The sequence below is a fragment of the Panthera pardus genome, unplaced genomic scaffold (assembly GCF_024362965.1).
Source record: "Panthera pardus isolate Hobbes unplaced genomic scaffold, ASM2436296v1 HiC_scaffold_22, whole genome shotgun sequence".
NCBI lineage: Eukaryota > Metazoa > Chordata > Mammalia > Carnivora > Felidae > Panthera > Panthera pardus.
Window position 1 is genome coordinate 39,339,298 of NW_026526788.1, and position 19,604 is coordinate 39,358,901.

Here is a 19,604-nt window from a genome sequence, read left to right on the forward strand (position 1 = left end):
GGAGAAGCAGACACTGAGTCTATGCAGGTGGGTGCGGGGACGCGATCTTACACCTTAAGCAAGCATTGCTTATCAGTATCTGGGTGGGGGCATGTGCAGAGGGAGGGACAGAATGAGTGGCCGTGATGCCACATTTTGCCTCTCCTGTGGATTTCTGGCATGCCCTGTTTGGACTCGAACTCTTGAGAACAAGGCAGACTTGCGTTAAGACTTCCCAGCTTTCACCCTTGATATTATAGCATCATCTCCTGATGGTTTATCTCAAAGTTTTGGGGTTTTTTGTATGTGTCTGTCCTGGAGAAACAGGGTGGGATTCAGTGGCGTGGCTGTTTACCCCACGTCTTTGTGCTCAGCCTGTCTGTCTCCGGCAACTTTGTCATTTTCCTCGAAATAAGGCAATACAGGACATTCGATGGGTTTCCTTTGGGCTTCTCCTGATGGGAGGACGGAGGCTGCCTCATCCTCGCAGTGTGTGGCTCCCTGGATCTGCACGGCTCCCGGCCTGGCCCCACCCGGAGGCCCCACCCACAGGCCAGGTGTATGGTGGAGGGCCAGGTGGCAGACAGGCAGTCTGACACTGTGGACACTTGTACGCCCAGTTGTCCGTGTTGTTCTCTCCCACCCCCCAGGCTGTGCTTGCTTGGTCTGGCGCCTTGACCTTCGAAGGTCATCCTGAATTTTTCAGCTAGAGCGAAACTTCCCACTGCTGTAACTGAGGGCCCGCTAATGCCCTGTTTCTTCACATTCTTTTCAGAACCGACTCTTGGCTCTTGGGAAGCTTTACCAACTTGCCCAGTAACACCTCGGCAGCCCCAGATTCGAATAGGAGAGTTCATGAATTCCGAGTTGTACTCTGCCTGATTGAAAAGGGCTGCAGTGTTATCGGCGTTCTGCAGGATTGCCGATGTGTGGCCAAGAGTCTGTTTCTCAGTTGGTGTGCACTGGGGCAGAACAGGAGGGGACAAAAAGGAACAGCCAGGAAAACGAGGCACGAGAGAGCTTGGCTGGGAAAGTGCGAGGGTGGCCAGACGCCTCCCTGCTGGGTCCCTAGCAGTTATCTCCTGTCTTCTGCACAGGAGCTTAAGTGGGGGGGTGAGGCCTGAGAAGTGGGGCGCAGAGCCTTCAGGGAAGAGCATGGTGGGTGCAGCGGGGGGCACCCCGGTGCCAGTCTGGACTCTGACCCGCTCTGAGTGATAGTGAGTAGTCTTCGCGTTTTCATTGTGAAATATCGATGGCACAGGCCTGCTGGCTGCCTCCCGAGGTTGCTGAAAATGTGTAAAACCCTGTGCCAAGCTTTACCTCCTCAGAGACTCCGAGAAAGTATTCTTTTTTTACATAGAGCAAATACCAAGATTGAACAGTCTGACAAACCTCCATGTTCCCATCACGTGGCTTCAACAGTTACCAACTCATTAGCCAGTCTTTGAAAATTTATATCCTCCCCTGTCACCCTCGATTATTTTGAAGCAAAGCATAGGTTGTTTTGCACAGAGTGTTTTTGTATTTGTTTTGTTTCGATGAATTCGCAGTGCACAGCGGGATGGGACTACGGCTTTGCTGGCAGACCTGGGCCCAGCAGGCAGGTTCAAATATGCAGAAGCAACCTGTCATTTCTGTGCCCGATTCTAGGTGCTGGAAAAAACACAAGGTTTTATTGGGCACTTGGCCCCGTTCAGAATTACTTGTGTACCAACACACACCTGTAACAGTTGAACAGGGTTTATTTATTTATTTTTTTTTAAAGCTCCCTACCTACAGTTCGGGACTGAGATTTTTTTCCCCAAGGGACCATTAATATTCGCTTGGGGTGAGAAATGTGGACGGAGCTGATGTGTGTGTACAGAGTGAGAATGGGGTTGGGCCTCATGCGGTTCTCACGAGGCTGTCCGGGAAACAGTGCAGCATTCAAGGACACTAGCACTTTCTACTTAAAAAACAAAAAAAATTGTATGTATGTACGTATTAATTATTTTTAAGTAGGCCCCATGCCCAATATGGGGCTCTACTCATGACCCTGAGATCAAGAGTTGCATGCTCTACCGACTGACCCAGCCAGGTGCCCCTCTACCTTTTTCTTTTTCTTTTTTTTTTTTTTAATCATAGTCATTCTTTGCTTGTATTAGTGAGACCTGTTTCAAGTGCAGAATATCACTCTGACTTAAGAAAATCCAAATCAACACCGCAAGGAGATACCAAATTACACCCATTAGGATGGCTGTTATTCACACACACACACACACACACACACACACACACACACACCCCAAAGTGGCAGATGTCGCCGAGGATGTGGAGAAATTGGAAGTCTCGTGCACTGTTGGTGGGAATGCAAACTGGTGCAGCCACTCTGGGAAACAGTAGGGAGGTTCCTCATAGTGTGAACAATAGAAGTACCATATGATCCAGCAATTCCTCACTTGGAATAGACCCGAAAGAATTGAAAGCAGAGTCTCAGAGAGCTATTTGCACACGTGTGTTCATAGCAGCGTTCTTCACAACGGCCAAAAGATAGAAGCAACCCGAGCGTCTACCGACAGATGAATGAATCGACAAAATGTGCTCCGTATGTGCAATGGAATATTTTTCAGCCTTTAAAAAGGAAGGAAATTCTGACGCACGCCACCACATGGGTGAGTTCGAGGACATACGCCAAGTGAAATAAGCCCGTCACAAAAGGACAGATACTGTATGATCCCACCTGTGTGCAGAACCTTGTAGTCAGAGGCTTCAGGATGGAAAGTAGAATGGTGGTGGCCAGGGGCCGGGGAGGGGAGAGTGGGGCGTTAGGGTTGAGTAGGTACCGAGCGCTGGTTTTGTAAGGTGGAGGCAATGCACAGTGCACAACACTGTGTACTGGGCGCCACTGAGCCGTACTTTTACGAATGGTTGCGGAGTTTACATTTTATATTGCGTATACTTGCCCACAATTCAGATGAAAAAGCAGTCTCCTTTGACTTGCAGGGGAGGGGCAGCTGCGTCAGGTATACCCTGGAGGCGGCACCGGATAGAGCCCTTTTCTTTGTTCTCACCCCACCTGGTTCCAAAAAGAATTTGAGCTCTCTTGGTTTTGCTGAGTGAATCCTCTGGAGGGAATCATTCAGATGATGTCTGCAACCCCAGGATTGCTTCCCACCACAGCATTGAGTTCAATCTGCACAGGTTCAGATAAAGCCCCTGCCTGGATCTATTTCAGAGATGGATTAAAAGTGGAGAACTGAGGCCCCTTGTGGCACAGACAATAAGCCTGTGTTACACGGGCCAGAGAGTCCCCCTGCCACTGGCCGCTGTAGCGACTCGGGCAGGTCTGGGCCGCAGCTTCCCTGCTTGCGAAGTGCGGGAATTGGCCTCCGAGCCCAATGGGCAGCCTGTTTCTAGGTGAGAGGAGAGTCGTGGGCATCTGTGCTGTGACCAGAGTGGCTTCAGGTGCCTTCCTTCAAAGTGACAAAGGCCTCCCCTGACACGGGTGAATATGTGATTTATGGCTGGAGTCGGGAAACTTTTTAAGAGTGAAAGAGAGCTTATTAAGAGTTCTCAGACAGATCTCGGATGTATCTCAGGACTGTCCCAGGCAAACCAGGATGTGCGGTCACCCTACTCGAGAGAGGCAAAGCAGAGAGGCAAAGCGAGTCTGCTGGGGAAGGACTGAACTGGCAGCTCCCTCCCCCTCCCCCAGCATCTGTGTGGGTGGAGGGTTGTCTTCTCTGTGTCTGGACTTGACTGCGCTCCTCCTTTGATAGCAGACTCCCCACATCCTGCAGAGCTAATGTCTCTGGATCCCTCTGACTGACGGAGACTTGCCCTTATTTGAGCTGAACTCTGTCCATGTAACACCAGACCCCAAGGCTTGACCCCTGGTGTCCATGTGGTTTCTCTGCTTCTCTCTCTGGGTGATTAGGTCAATCAAAAAGGGAAGTCCAGGGGCGCCTGGGTGGCTCAGTCGGGTAAGCGTCCAACTTTGACTCGGGTCATGATCTCACAGTTTGTGGGTTCTAGCCCCACGTCGGGCTCTGTGCCAACGGTGTAGAACCTGCTTGGGATTCTCGCTCTCCCTCTCTCTGCCCCTCCTCCCCTTGCGCTTTCTCTCTCTCTTAAAAATAAATACATTAATTAAAAAAAAAGGAAAGTCTAGTGTTTTAATAATATGTGTAGTGTATTTTCACTTCCACTCCTGGGAAGTGGTACCTTTTTTCTCTTCAAGTTTTATTTAACAAACTTTTGTAATTGCATGGAAATTCTAGAAGCTTACCCAAGGCACCCCACTTTACCGCGTTCCCTCCTCAGGCTCTGTTCTGTCTTCAGTTGCACGTGGTCTCCCATCTTTGTGAGAGAATCCTTGTAGTCGTGAGGTCAGCGTTTTCACGTCAGCATCAGCTAGCCTAGAACATTCTAGGTCGCCACAGAGTCTTCTTGATTGTATTTTTGGAAATTCCCATATTGGACATTTCGGTTGTTTCCAATATTTTTTTTTTTTTTTTTTTTACTATCCTAGATAAGGATGCAGTGACTGGTTAGTGTAATACAGATTCCTCCCTTCGGGCAAGGCAGGGAAATTATTTGCTGGGATAGATTCCCAGGAGTGAGATTAAATGGGTCAGAAGGTGTGTATGCTGTTTTGACCTGACTGACATATTTATACTGTCAAAATTACTTCTCTCGAAGGGCTGCCCCAATTCATAGGAAATAGACTGCCTTATCTCTTGGCACATGGGGTGTGTGAGTGTGTATTTTTCTACATTTGCACTTGCCAAGTCAGAGGGCAAGATTGCTTAATCAGAGATTCCACTAGAACACCCTGATGCTTACTCCCTGTAGGGCTTCAGCTCCTGATTTCCCTTGAGCACGTGGCAGGCTTGAGGAAGGGCCGCTCATGGGGCTCTGCGATGGTCATTGCCCAGCACATATGATTACTGAGTGCTCACAGGTTAGTGTCAAATCTGGGTAGCTGGTGGTGTGTATAACTATGCATCCTTCCCCAGTAAATGGAAGGGCATCCTTCCCCAGTTGGCATGCCCCAGTCTACTGCCGTGTCTTGTGTGTGGGAGTGCCCTATTCCTATCTTGGTTGTACCTTCTTTTTTTCCCCAGAAACACTTTAAAAAAAAAAAATTTTTTTTTAATCTTTATTTATTTTTGAGAGAAAGCGAGAGACAGAGTTGAGAGCAGGGGAGGAGCAGAGACAGAGGGAGACACAGAATCCGAAGCAGGCTCCAGGATCCGAGCTGTCAGCACACAGTCTGACGCGGGGCTCAAACCTGCGAACCATGAGATCATGACCTGAGCCGAAGTCGGACACTTAACCGACTGAGCCACCCAGGCGCCCCCCAGAAATACTTTTTAAATATCCCCCTTATTGAGGTGTAAATTCAATAGAATGGCATTTACTCACTTCAAGTACAGTTCCATGAGTTGACAGCTGTATACTCCATGAAACCACCATCATCCCAGCGAAGATAGAAAACCTTTCTAGCACTTCAGAAACTTTTCTGTGCTCCTCTGCTGTCATTCCCTTGTACCCCTTCCTCAGGCCACTGTCCATCTGCTTCCTGTCCCTCTTACAACTGACCCTCTCTCTTATCTGATTTCTTTTAGTTTAGGTCATGTTTCTCCCTTGTTCTTCTGTTTTTCGTTTCATTAATGTCTTTAAAGATGTTAAAATTATTGTATTACAATTTTTTTTTAAATGTTTATTTTTGAGAGACAGAGCTCAGGTGGGGGAGGGGTAGAGAGAGAGGGAGACACAGAATCTGGAGCAGGCTCCGGGCTCTGAGCTGTCAGTACCGAGCCCAACGTGGGACTCCAACCCATGAACCGTGAGATTATGACCTGAGCCGAAGTCAGATGCTCAACCGACTGAGTCACCCAGGCGTCCCTTTAAAAATTACTTAAAATTTTATCTTTCAAATTGTAGTAAGACACATATAATGATGTATCACTGGAATCATTTTTCCATGCATAGTGGTATTAAGTACATTCACCTTGCCGTGCAGCTATCCCCACCATCTGTTTCCAGTCTATTTCATTGATTTCTGTTCCTGTTTATATTATTTCCTTACTTTCCCCTACTTTAAGATTACTTGGTTGTTTTTTTTTCCTAGCTGCTTAAGGCAGAAAATTAGATCATTGATTTTAGATCTTCTTTCCTAGTATAGGTATTTGATGCTCTCTGTTTTCTGCATCCCACACATTTCGATATGTTTTCATTTCGTTTGGTTAAAATACCTTGTATATGCATATTCTGTATGGAATGTATCCTGTCTTCCCCCTTCTGGCTCACTTCAACAGTTTTCTCTTTATTCCTGGATTTTGGTTTTATTATGATATGGGCTGGTGTGGTTTTCTTTATTCTGTTTGAGGTTCATTGGGCTTTTGGGATTTGTGGGTTTATAGTTGTCATCAGATTTCGGACTCCTTTGACCATTATTTCTTCAAATACACACCTCTCCCCTTTTTCTTCTCAGGCCCCTTATAGTCTCATGGGACACCGAGGCTCTGTTCATTGCCACCCGCCCCCCCCCCCCCCCCGCCCCAACCCCTGCCCCTGAGTTCAAATAATTTCTATTGCTTTGTCTTTAAATTGACTCATCCTTTTTTCTATAGTGTCCAATTGCTATTAAACCCATCTAGTGAATTCTTAACGTCCAGTGTTGTATTTTCTATTTCTAATAGTTCCATTTGGATCTTCTGTTTTCTATTTCTTTTCCTCATTATGTTTATGTTTCCCTTTAAGTCCTCAAGAATATGTACAATATCTGTGTTATTTAAAAAAAAATTTTTATTAAAGATTTTTAAAAAGTTTTTATTTTGAGAGAGAGCAAGAGAGAATGAGTTGGGGAGAGAGAGGGAGAGAGAGAATCCCAAGCAGGCTCTGCACCGCCAGCCTAGAGCTGGACACGAGGCTTGAACTCAGGAACCATGAGATTGTGACCTGAGCTGAAATCATAAGTCGGATACTTAACTGACTGAGCTACCCAGGTGCCCCTAAAATATCTGTTTTTAAAGTCTTAGCTAATTCCATCTCCCCTGTAATGTTTGTGTTTTTTTCTAGTTACTGAATATTTTTCCTTGTTATAGATCACATTTATTTTCCCTTCTTGCCCGTGTAAGTACTGTTTTTGTTGTTGTTGTTTTTTAAGTAGGCTCCATGTCCAATGTGGGGCTTGAAATCACAACCCTGAGATCGAGAGTAGCACGTTCTACTGCCTGGGGCAGCCAGGCACTCCTGTCTAGTAGCTTTTGATCAGATGCTAGATGTAGTTTTTCCTCTGAAGCATTCCTCTTGTTTTGGTCCGCTCAGGCTGCCATTACAAAATACCATAAACTTGCTGACTTAAATGACAGAAGTTTATTAATCTCTCACATTTCTGGAGGCTGCAAGTCTGAGATTGGGGTGCAGTATGCTTGGGTTCTGGGGAACGCTCTCTCGCTGGCTTCCCGACGGCTGCCTTCTTGCTGTGTCTACAGGGCAGAGGGTGCTCTTGTCTCTCTTCCTCTTATAAGGATACTAATCATGGAGGCCCCATCCTCATGACCTCATTTAACCTAAATTACCTCCCAAAGGCCCACCTCCAACTCCCATCACATTGGGAATTAGGGCATCAACATTGGATTTTGGGGGACACAAACATTCAGTCCGTGACACCGCCTTTAACAGTGTAGTATCTTCTGAATCTGACATTTTTTTGTTAAATATTGCGTGTAAGATTCATTCACACTGTCGTATGTAGTTGTAGATTGTTGATTCTCGTTGTATAATAGTCCATTGTGGGGCTGTATCGTTTGGGATTTTTTATAGTTTTAGGCTACTATGACCTGTTCAGGTAATATAAAAACTATCCCAAGTTGGAGACAAGAATTATAGGGATGCTCTGGGGTTTGTGTGGCCGAGCTAAAGGAAATCCTGTCTTTCGTCTTGAGGTCCAGATGGTTTTAGTGTGATAGTTTAGTGCAGGATTTGGCAGACTATGGCTTGCAGGCCTGGCTCCCTGCCTGTTTTTGCACATACAACTTTATTGGAGCACAGCCCTGCCCATTCGTTTACATATTATCTATGGCTCCTTTCCTGCTATAAAAGCAGAGTTGAGTAGTTGAAACAGAGATCACCCAGCACAAGGCTGAAAATATTTACTATCTGGCCCTTTACAGAAATGTCAGCTGCTGGCCTTAGTATTTTGGTTTTCTACCCACTGTTAATCACTGAACTGTGCCAGCAAGGGCAGAACCTTGGGAGAAGGTGAGGCTGAGGCTGGGTTGGGCTGGGGTTCCTTCTCTCTGTTACCTGGAGAGCTGCCTATAACCTCCCTTGGATGACTCTGCCCTTCCTCCTTCCTTCCTTTCAAAGACCTTGATACAGTCTGATTCCTGGGTGGGGCTCGGGGTGGGCTGTCTGTTATCGGGAAACTCAGAGACATCTGTGGAAACCGCCCCCGGAGTCCTCTGGGTAGTCCTTACTTCTCACTGGGGCCCCTGGTATGTGTTTGCTGGCTGTGCTGGGAAGGGCACACATGCTTCTTTTTTTCAGAACCGCCCTTCCGGCAAGAGGAAAAGCTGGTGTGTGATAGCTGTGTGACCCTGCGCAAGGCACCATCCTGCCCTGGGCTCTGTTTCCCTCTGTAATGAGGAAGCTGGGCTCCAGCATCCCTTCCGGCTCCCAGACCTTCCAGACTCCCACTGGGAAGTGGCTTAGTTCAGACTCTCTGAATGTGGGACTACTTGAAGGAGGCATCCCCTGCATTGGTGACGGTTCAGAGTGGCTACAGTCTAGAGGGGTGAGGCTTCCTAACCCCACAGATGATCCTGAGACTCCCCTTCAGCCACCTGGGCTCTCAGGGTGAGGTTGGGTCCAGCGTGTGTGCCCTCTGGCATTCTTTCTGGCCAATAACTTGTATCGTTAGCATTTCAAGTGACTGGAACATCTCTGGTGTTCTCGGAACTCCGGCTCTAGGGTCAGAATCTCCTGTTCTGGAGAGTGCCAGGACCACGGGTCTCTGCCTGGCATGATTTGTGATGGCAAAGCTTAGGCAGCGGGAGGTGTACAGGTCTTTGGAGACTATTGGCCTCCCAACTGCTCGGTTTTGCAGATTGGCAAACTGAGGTCCAAGAGAGGGATGGCTTGCTCAAAGCCACAGGGTGAATTAGAAACAGAGCTGAGATTCTCTTATGGCTTCTTCCACTCTCTGTCCTGTTTTCTTTCCATCATTCTTTCTTATCTTGCTTCAAAAGCCTCCAGAGACCCTGTTTCCCTAAACTCTAATTCACTGTTGTCTCCTGAGACCCAATAAAAGAGATGCCTCTGGAAAGGAGGACTTTGTCTTAGGACAAAGTCTCGAGCTGGGAGCTATTGGGGGTTGGGCACAGAGACTCTTCAGTCCAAAGGCTGGTGGCGTCTGGAAGGCCCCTCCATGCCTCTGCTCTGCTCCCCTCCCCTGCAGGAGGGCCAGGCTCACTTAGACTGGCTCCATGCCCTGGGGTGAGCATGTCACGTGTGATCCTTAGAACCCTGCTATGACCCAGGAGGGGTCGTCCCCATTTTCTAGAGGAAGTCATAGGCACAGAGAGCTCCTGGACTTGGCATGAAGTCCTGTCTCCAGGAAGTTGCAGAGTGGAGACTAGAACCAGGACCAGCTGGCTTGTTGTGCTGTTTGTTCAGCACTGGTCTGATCTGCTTTGAGTTTGGCTTCCTCTCGAGTGTCCTTCTGGGTTTTTCTCTAGGACTCCCGTAGGCATCCCTGTGAATGTCAGCCTCTGACAGCCGGGGGATTTGTAAGAACCACAGGCCAGTGGGCAGAGCCTGAAAAGGTTGCGTTGCTGCTGGTGGTTTGCCTTGAACTCACTGCACAGAGGCCTCTGGGACCTGCAAGAATTGCCTAAAAGTATGTTGACACACACCGAAATGCAGTCTTGCAAGAGGCTAAGGCCGCTAAATTGTGGGTGATCAGGGGCTGCTTTTGAGCTGCTTGGTGTTGGCACCCTCCTCCCGTCCAGCCGGGCCTGGCCAGGTGTCTACACTTCCACTGTCACTTGAACGTGCTTGGGTGAGGTGCCACAGGCTTGCTCACATGGTGAGCAGATTCTGTGTGGCTCCCAGCCCAGGAGTGCCCCAAGAGGTGCCCTCACCTAATTCCGTGGGGGGAGGGGGGTGGGGGGGGGCTTTGCCTAGGGTGGAGAGGTCCGTAGCATTTACAGTGACACCCAAAGAGGCCCTGCTCCCCGGCCACCCACTCTAGTTGGGACACAGAATGAGCCTCACCACCCGAGGATACGGGTGGTTGGCTTCAGAGTTGCACGGCCCAAAGCCCCTTCTGTGGAACCCCCGTGCCATCGGGCCCCCGTGCCTGCTCCTGTGGTGGAGAGCTCTGGCTGCCGCTTGCTCTTTCTGGCCTGGGGGTCAGTGGGATAACGTGCTGGCAGGAGGGTCAGAGACGCCTGGGTCTGGTTCTAACCCTGCCACCAGCCAGCTGAGTGACTTCGGGCAAAGAACCGAATTGTTCTGCCTCTGAGCTTTCCTGCTTGAAAGATGGGGTAGTAGCGCCAGTATTACGGGGTGTGGAAGGGGCCCTTTCAGTGTATTAAGTGTTTAACACAGAAAAGAGCGGTCCTGCTTGCCATGGTGACCACAGTGGTGTGCATACCTCATGGTCCAAGGCTGGCCTCCCTTTGGGCTTAGCGGGAATTAGGCCCCATCCTTTGGGAGGGAATTTGATCAGGTCATAAAAGAGAGACAAAGGAGGTTACTCGGAATCTGGAAAGCACCCAGCTGAACTGTCACTCCCAGATGGTTGGCAGCCAGGGACGACAGCCCTGCCCCGTGGACCATCTGCCCCAGAGAGATCCAGAGAAGAGGCCCCGTTGGGAGCTGGGTTAAGCTGGCCAGTGCCCTGTCCTGGCTCTTCCACGGGGCTGTCGGGTGAGCTCCCAGACAGGCCACTTCCCCTGTCTGGTCCTCCCTCCGTCAGTCTCCTTATCTCTAGAATGACTATCGGCCCCCAAAGTTCCTGCCTGGGGCCAGTGTTCACAGAACCCATGATCTAACATGTGATCCCACCACGCTGCCGGTTCCTCCTGTCTTTCTGATGCAAGTTAACTTTAGTTCTTTCTTTAAAACAGAATGGAACAAACCATGAGCCCTTTTCTTAGTGCCCAGTTGTTGTGAGAGAAGGAAATCTGTGCTTCAGTGGAGGGAGCTGGCCATGACTCAGCCAGGGGTCTTCGGGGGTTGGCGGGGGGGTGGGGGATGGCAGGATTCTCTCACTGCCCTCCATTGTGCCAGGTGGTAGGCAGGCTTTCGTGGAAAGTGGTTAGGCAGGGGCGTAGGGAAGGACAAGCCTCCAGGCCCTGTCCTGATCCTAATGCCTCTGCAGGACTTGATGATGGACTTGGGCCACACTGGACTTTTGCTTGACCCTCGTTTGCTCTGAATGCATTTGGAGGGAATTAGACCCGGGAGCATGTCTGGGAGGAGAGCCGGAGACCGCGGGCAAGGACCACCCTGGTCTTGGAGCCCCGGTGACTCACTCACTTGTGCCTAGTCTGTACCTAACATAGCCAAGTCCTTCTCCAAGTTCTTGGGATGCAACCTTGAGCAAAACAGAAAACATCTCTGGGCTTAAGTGGGAGAGACACAATAGACATACAGCTCATGTGGTCCACGGGAAGTGCCGTGAAGAAAATCAAGCAGAAAAGGAGGTCAGGACTGAAAGATGGAGAGCTGTCCACCTCGGGTGGTCTCTGAGGAGATGAAATGAGGAGACCTGAGTGAAGTGAGGGAGGAAGCCCAAAAGGGACATGGAGGAACATTCTGGGCTGAGGGAAGGGACGAGTTTGGCGAGTTCCAGAAACAGTAACAATGCCAGGCTGGCCCGGAGAGTAGAGTTGTATGAGCCAAAGCCTGGCTGCCTAGGCCCTGGTGGGCCATGGCAAGGAGTTTTATTCTAAGTGTAAAAGGAAGTGAGTTGGAGAGTTTTGAGGAGGGGAGTTACCCGATGTATGTTTTTAAAGGACTGCTCTAGTTGCTTAGGGACCTGTGAGGAGGCCCCTGCAGGATCCAGACCTGCAGGGGTGGAGCATGGACAGGTAGGAGCAGAGAATCAGGGAGAGAGCGTCGGATGGGCTAAGTATTTTGAAGGTGCAACCAACAGAGGGCAGGGTGAATGGGAGTCGGGTAGAAAGAGGCATCAGGCATGAGAGGTGTAGGTTTTCTGATCTAAACAACGGAGTAGGTGGCCATGGTACCATTTAATGAGAAGGGGAAGAGTTGGCAGGGGCTGGGGCTGGGAGAGCAAGGGTTGTCACCCATCATATGTGGACAAGTTAGGTGGACATAGGGTATTTGACCCGGGAGCCGCTATGGCTGGAGATTGGGATTTATGGGTCAGCTGTGTAGACATGCTATGTCAGGCCATGTGACTTATGGCCTCACCTAGAGGATGCCGGGGAGGACAGGAGGCCCAGGCTGAGGCCAGCGTGTGGATGTGCCTGGAGGAGGACGAGCCAGCAGGGGAGGCTGAGGAGTGACAGCATTACGTGCCCCCAAAGCTGAGCGCCTTAGCATAGGAGGGAAGGACCAGCTGTGTCTGGTCAGGTCAAATAAAGTGAAAAAAAAAGAAAAAAAAAAAAAAGACTTGACCTCCAGCTCTGGCAAGAGGGTCAGTCACTGGGGACCTGGCGGAATGGTGGGGAGGGAAGTCTGCAGGATTCAATGGGCAGTGATGGGTCACCTTTGGGCGTGTCTGCCCCTGCAGCATAGATACTGGGGAGGGAAAGGAACTAGTTAATTCCAGCAACTAGTTAATTCAGTGGGAGGACTGAAAAGTAGAAAAACCAGCGTGTGGTATACACAGGACTGTGTGTCGCTCCCTGGAGTGCAAGCCCCAGCCGGGCAGGGGGGCTCTGCCTGCAGGCCCCAGAGCTTGAGACGGTGCCCGGCACTGAAGATATACTCACGCGATACTAGTTGAATGACGTGGGGTCTAGGTCCTTCTGCACTGCGTGGTGTTTTGATCTTGGCCCTCTTGGGGCCTGTGTTCTGCTTTGTAAAACAGACAGATCAGGTCCAGGCAGGGCATCTTCACAGGGGGCCCACAGACTGCTGTGGGACCCAGCCTCGAGGAGCCTGTGAACTCTCTGAAATTCCATCCAGAATATTGGATGCGTAAGCATTTTCTGAAGGTGGTCTGTGATTCCATAGAGGTTGAGACCTCCCGGGGCTTTCTTTAAAGGGCCTCTCCTTCCCACTCCAGCCTTCTGGGGCCAGCAGTGAACATAGGAGGCAGGAGTGTCTTAAAGTGTGAGAATATGCCTCGGAGAGGTGGGTTCTAGACAGACATAGCCCTGTGGTGTATCGTGAGGTAATAATGACTGGCAGCCGGATGCCAGCATAAAGTACTTAAGCAGAAAAGTAGGCAGCTTAATTTTCAGAGACCAGGTGTTTTGTTTTATATGGAAAAATCTTCTCTGGTTCAGGAACCTGTGTGGTGCCTGGGGGGTGGGGGGGCTCTTTCTTCGTACACGTGAGGCAGCCTAGCCCCCGTGGGATTGGGGGGTGCTCCCTTTCTGGGGTGAATGCACTGTTTAGCACGGGCCTATTTTAATTCAGTAACGAATACCCAGTAACTAATAACACGGAGCACAGTTGTGCCCCCGGGCTCTGCGTCCCCCACAGCGGTGGCCGGTCCTCTGGAGAGAGGCTCACCTGCTCCGGGGACCTGTGAACGTACCTGGGGAGCTGTCACAGAGGGCGACGTCGTCTTCTACACCAGATTGTGCATTGAAATGAGTTGGTGGGCTTTCAGAATGTGGAAGAAACAGGGCAGGGCCCCATGTCTCTGACTGCATAGTTTTTCCAGGACAGACTCTGCTCTGAGATCTTCACCTCTGGTCTCTGGAGCACGGGGGCCACTGGGGTTGAAGTTTGTCCAAATGTTCAGGGAAGGTAGGTGCGGGTTAGCCAGAATGCCTTGCCATCCGTTGGCCCCCGGGTGCAGTTCCTGTCATCTGCAGGGACGGAGGGCTTGCCTTACCCTCGTGCTGCCTGCATGGATATGAGCCGGGAACATCCCTTGATTAGCAGTGTGGATGCTCCTCTAAGAAGCACGTTCATGGTGCTGCTTTCGGACCTAACTAACTCTCTCTCCCTCTCTCCCTCCTTTCCCCCCTCCCTGCAGTTGGCTGGAGTTGTCTTCCTTGGAGTCGGACTGTGGGCATGGAGCGAAAAGGTAGGTATCCCCGTTACTGGGACCCTGGACATCAGGTAGCCCAGACCAGGTTTGTTCAGCTTAAATTGTTCCTTATTCCAGACTCCTCCCCGACAAACATTTCTTGCACGCAGTAATGGTTTGTAGCCATTAATCATCACACAGCCAGCTCTTAGAGATAGTTGTGACGAAAACTCCTGGGGTCCTGTGACTGGCTCTGCTTCCCCATGGTAGGGTCGCTGCTCAAGGCCAGGACTGGGCTGGTTGGGTATTTGAGCTCCATGAGTGTGGGGAGCCCTCTCTCCTGTTCCCAGAAGCCTCAGATGGCCCTGGGGGCTTGTCTGCAGCTGTGTCCAGGGCCAGCCTGGGGCCACCTTCTGCTCTTGTCTGTGCCTCTGGTAGCCAGCAGGCCCCTGAACACAGTTGTGTTTATTCCTGAAGTTCTTGTCCTGAGATCAAGGAGCAGGGCTGTGTTAACACGCCCCCTGGGTGCCCTGTGGGGCAGAGGCAGGTCTTTACATACCTGTGAACCTCCTCGCCCTGCCTGTGCAAGAGAGGTGAGGCGGGGAGAGTGGGCTCTTACTGTCGGGAAGGACAGGGACAGTTGAAACTTTGAAGGGGGGGGACGAGACCCCGTGAGCTGCGGTACCACTTTCTGCTCCGTGGGTGGGTGTGTGCTTGGGGGGGTTCAAGAGAGCTGGAGAGGATCCTCACTACAGGGAGGGCAGAATAGGGGAGGGAGTAGGAGCAAGATGGACTGGGTCAGGCTCCTGCCTGGGAACTAAGGCATCCTCTTGAGGCTCAGGCCCAGAACCCTCTGTTGCTTCAGTGGAACCTCCCTTTGCTTTCTGGAAAGGAGGCAGGGCGCTTAGATCTCTGGCTTTCTTGCCATGGCCTTAGGAACTGAATATGGCCTGCCTTTGGGTTTGGGCATCTTCAAGGTGGCCTGTGAACCCCTAAAGGGCGGGGGCTGAGGTGCAATGTCACTTTGCCCTACTGACAAACCCTGCAAGCCGGTGCAAACCATGACTCCTAGCGCCACCGTGTGGCCCCCGCCTGCACAGCAGCAGCTCCCCTGGCCGAGCCCTGAGCAGAGAGGCCTGGCTACCCCTGCTCTTTTCTTCTTCCTCCTCTGAATCCTGGAGAACTGCTCTGTCCGTTTTGGTTCACACTAGCCACATGTGACTGTATGTATTTAAATTAGTTAAAATGAAACATGAATGAAAATTCGGTTCCTCAGTTCCACTCAGGTGTTCAATAGCACGGGTGACCAGTGGCTACCATTTTGGACAGTGCAGATGTAGGACCCCTCCCATCATCACCAAAGGTTTTGTGGACAGCGCTGCCTTTGTCTGCCTTTGGCAGGTGTTTTCCACAAGAATGTTCATACTGAAGCTGTTTTCATGTCAGGAGAGTGGGCTTCTCCCTGAACTGAGTGCAGAGTAAGCTGCCAATGGCCAGAGGCCAGGGTGAGGGTCTGGCCCTAAGTTGCCTTGACCGTAGGCCATAGGGTTCCCCGGCACCCCTTCCCCACTCCAGGTCTGGCATAGGCACCCTGCAGGCTACAAAAAAAGCGTGGGGTCTGCCTGGTAGGAACTCGTAGCCAAGGTGGAGCCCAGGAACGCTCCATGTGAGGGTCCTGGGAGCTGAGGTGGGCAGGGGTCATGCTGCGTGCTCTGGTCTGGCTTTTAATAGGAGGATTGAGCCTTCTAAGACAGGTCCCTGCCCTCATTTTCTCTCTGGACACCACCCAGCCCCCCAGGGCACCCCTGACTCCCTGAGGCTGATGTTGCCCTGCCTTCTCTGCCTCTTTCAGGGGGTGCTGTCCGACCTCACCAAAGTGACCCGGCTGCACGGAATCGACCCTGTCGTGCTGGTCCTGATGGTGGGCGTGGTGATGTTCACGCTGGGGTTCGCTGGCTGCGTGGGGGCCCTGCGGGAGAACATCTGCCTGCTCAAGTTTGTGAGTGGCCCCGGATACAGGGGTGGGAGAGGGCTGGGAGGTAGGGGTGCAGGCTCTGCTGGGCAAGCTTATACCTTATCTGGTCGGAGGGGGCCCAGCAGTGCGGGCAGGAGGCCACCTTTGGTGTCACCTAATGGTAAGATTTCAGGGAGCCCTCAGATGACCTAGCTCCTCATACCTGGAGAAGTTGGGCCGCTCTGGTTTTCAGCTCCTAGAGGGAAGAGATGGCCAAGTGGGGGGCTCCTTCCCCCCCCCTTGCTTTTTACTTCCCTCAGAAGTTCTAGAGGCATTGTTCGCCGCTCACCTTCACCCTTCTTGGCTAAGATCAGACGATGTTGCCAGTAAAGTTAGGAAATCATTTCCCTCCTCCAGGGTGTGTGAATCTGTTGGGATGTGCGATGCAGAATCCTTCATTTCCTGGCAGCACTGCGAGTTACTAAGAATTTGGTTTTATATTTAGATACAAATTCATGTTGAAGTGCATTCAGTTAAAATTAAATAGCACCTGGTGGGGAAAACACCTAATCGTGTTTTGCAATATATTATTTGTCGAAGTGATTAGATCAAGCATCTCTTTCTTGGGCTTAATTTAAGAAGCAGAACACTGTTGGTTTGTTTTTTTCCCCCTAATTTTGTTTTCTATTAAAAATATTGCATTTAGTATCTTCCCTCTGTGTGCATGGAGGTTGGGTTTCGGAGGGCCTTCTGCATGTGCGAGGGTGCATGCGTGCGTGTGCGGTTGTTTCCCTTCTGTCTTAACTCTGAGACCTTCACCCACTGTGGCATGAGCTCAGTGTGACCAGTGATGATCATGGCCGGGGGAGTGTGCGCACGCCGCAGGCCAGAGGTCTGCCTGATGGGAGGGGTGTGGGGCTGTGGTGGACCCTTGCAGGATGCCCCACGGCTGTCGCAGACAGGGGCTCTGGGCTTCTGGAGAAGTCTTGACGCGTGCGGAGTAGGTAGTGGTAACGTCGGCGACTCGGGAGTTGTAAAGACACCTGCCAGGGTACTCAGGTGTCCTGCGTGAGCAGTGTGCTCTCAAGCAAGCCACACGCCCGAGTGAGCCTCAGTTTCCGTGTCCCTACAGTGCGGGTGACGGGTTAGATTTCTAGTAACGTGGTTGGTTGCGTGTGGGAAGAGAGTGGTCAGGTACTGTGTCTGGGGCACAGGCTGTGCCCTAAAGGAGCTGCTTGCCTGATGGAGGAGGTTAGCCACTCGTTTCCGGGATGGGGTTTCCTGCGGGGGAGAGGGAGACTCCTTCCCGGGAAGTGGGTGACACCGTGGCTTGGAGCTGTCTCTTCCTTTCCCTCACCTGACTCTTAACCCTGCTGCGGGGATGTGGGTAGGGATGCGTTATCTCTGTGTACAGGCAGGGCGGGGTTGCCAGCCCGTAACATGGGATTCCCTGGGGCTCCAGCGCCGGTCTCCTGGCGGCAGGCGGTGGCCTTGGGTCTGACGAGGGTTCACGCCTGGCCTGGAGGCTGCAAATGTGATGACTCTCCCACGCTCGTCCCCATGCAGTTCTGTGGCACCATCGTGCTCATCTTCTTCCTGGAGCTGGCCGTGGCCGTGCTGGCCTTCCTCTTCCAGGACTGGGTGCGGGACCGGTTCCGGGAGTTCTTCGAGAGCAACATCAGATCCTACCGGGACGACATTGACCTGCAGAACCTCATTGACTCCCTGCAGAAAGCTGTAAGCACCACCCATGCTGGCCTCCCCAGTAGAGCACGGGCTCCCCAGCTATGCCTGCGGTCCAGGCTGGGCTGGGCGGGGGGGAGTGCAGGGAGGCCCTGGGAGGTGCCGCTCCTGCCTCTGGTCGGTTTAGCTTTGCCTGTTCATGGGTGCCTGGCGGCTCAGCTGTGTTCGCAGGGTGCTCGCCCCCATTTGCATCGGATGGGCAGTCCAGCAGCTCCAGTGGCCACCCTCCCCCAGGGGCCCAGATCTCTCCAGCCCTGGCCACACAGGCGGCCGCAGGTCCCTAGGCGCTATGGGTACCGAGGGGTGGAGCGTCTCCCCCCACTGGCCCATGACTCACTGTCTGAGGCTATTCCTGTCCCCTTCCTCCCGGGGACCTTTTCCCCTTCCTGTTTAAGAGGGCAGAGCTGCCTGGAGGAAACTTCCCCAGATGGAGAGGAATGTAACCTCCCTGGAATATGTCTCCAGGGGGGTGTTTAAGCTGTCCCAGGCCTTGGCCTTTACTCCATCTGGCATTCAGTCCCCTTGTGTGCAGCCACACCTGGAGGCTTGGACCACAGCCATCCCCACCCTGGGAAGAACCTATTCCCCACGGCCAGGCCTATGCAGGGCTGTTGTTTGATCTGTTTGTGCTCTGCCAGAAAACCTCGCTTCCTCAGGGACTTCATATGGAACACTCTGGTTCTGAGAAGAGAATAATCAAGAAAGCATTAAAAATAACCATAGTCTACTCTCACGTTAACTAAGACTTGTTTACCCCCATGTCATGTGTCCTGGGATCCGGCAAAACCCATTGATGTGACCAGAGGCCCTTCCTGTGTTGTAATAGTGGCCTGCGTTTGTCTGCAAGGTCACATCCCAGCCATTTCCTACTGTCTGTCCCTCACTGTGCGGTGTTGACGTTGTCACATTGCCGCGGGCGTGCCGGTGTCTGTCCCGTGTGCGGGGCACTCTCGCCCTGCACTGGCCTGAAAGACATTGTAGTGTTCGCCCCTGCCGTCCTTGCAAATTCTTGAAAATCAATTATCCGGAGGGATTCGGTACATCACAGAGCTTCCTCACCGTGAAATACACGGTGATCGTTAAAGCAGCTGGAACCACGGCAGAGTGAGGGTGGGGGACATAGGATTTCATCTTAGACATAAAGACAACCAGAATTCTTGGTTGTGTGTGCGTGGCGATCACCGCCACACCCACGTCAGCAATAAGGACACGTGTAAAAACAGAATCTGCTCTCGGTTTGGGATGCCATCGACCTCACCGAGCTGTTTTCCGTATGTTTGGTTTTACGTTTTTTTTAGACGAGTGGGGATGGTCTTTGCGAGAACACCAGATAATGGGGGCTGGTGGGGGAGGCGAGGGCAGAGACCCCAGGTCAGGGGCCGACCCCAGTCACAGTTCTGTCCTTGGGAGTAGACGTCCAGCAGCTGTTTTTTTGTAAAGAGGCACACAAAGGAACGAGGGCCAGCTTGGAAATTTCCTTGGGAGAAAGACACACTCACTGCCCACAAGGAGGGGTTCCCTCTCTGGTACCCCTCCCCCCCCCCCCCCCCCCCCCCCCGCCCCCGGGAGAACTACGGCAGAGGGACTATGGCCTCAGGAGAGTGAGGACTCTGCTCTGGGCTGAGGGGAGGTAAGGGGAAAGGTCCAGGGGAGGAGGGTCTGGACCTGAGTGCCGTGCCGAGGTGAGGGGAGCCAGTCATGCATGTTGGGATCATGGCCAAGGTTTCCTGGTTTCCTTCTTAAAGGGCTACTTGG

General features: G+C 51.8%; 1 protein-coding gene across 4 annotated transcripts in view; it reads left to right on the forward strand.

Moving 5' to 3' along the window:
- TSPAN14 (tetraspanin 14) overlaps positions 1–19,604 on the forward strand; it is a 56,234-nt gene that overhangs the window by 30,072 nt on the left and 6,558 nt on the right. For all 4 annotated transcript variants that reach the window (XM_053909643.1, XM_053909644.1, XM_019444762.2 and 1 more), the window contains 3 exons: positions 14,159–14,209; positions 16,005–16,151; positions 17,673–17,843. In XM_053909643.1, the coding sequence (XP_053765618.1) occupies positions 14,159–14,209; positions 16,005–16,151; positions 17,673–17,843 (369 nt within the window). The remainder of the gene's footprint in view (positions 1–14,158; positions 14,210–16,004; positions 16,152–17,672; positions 17,844–19,604) is intronic.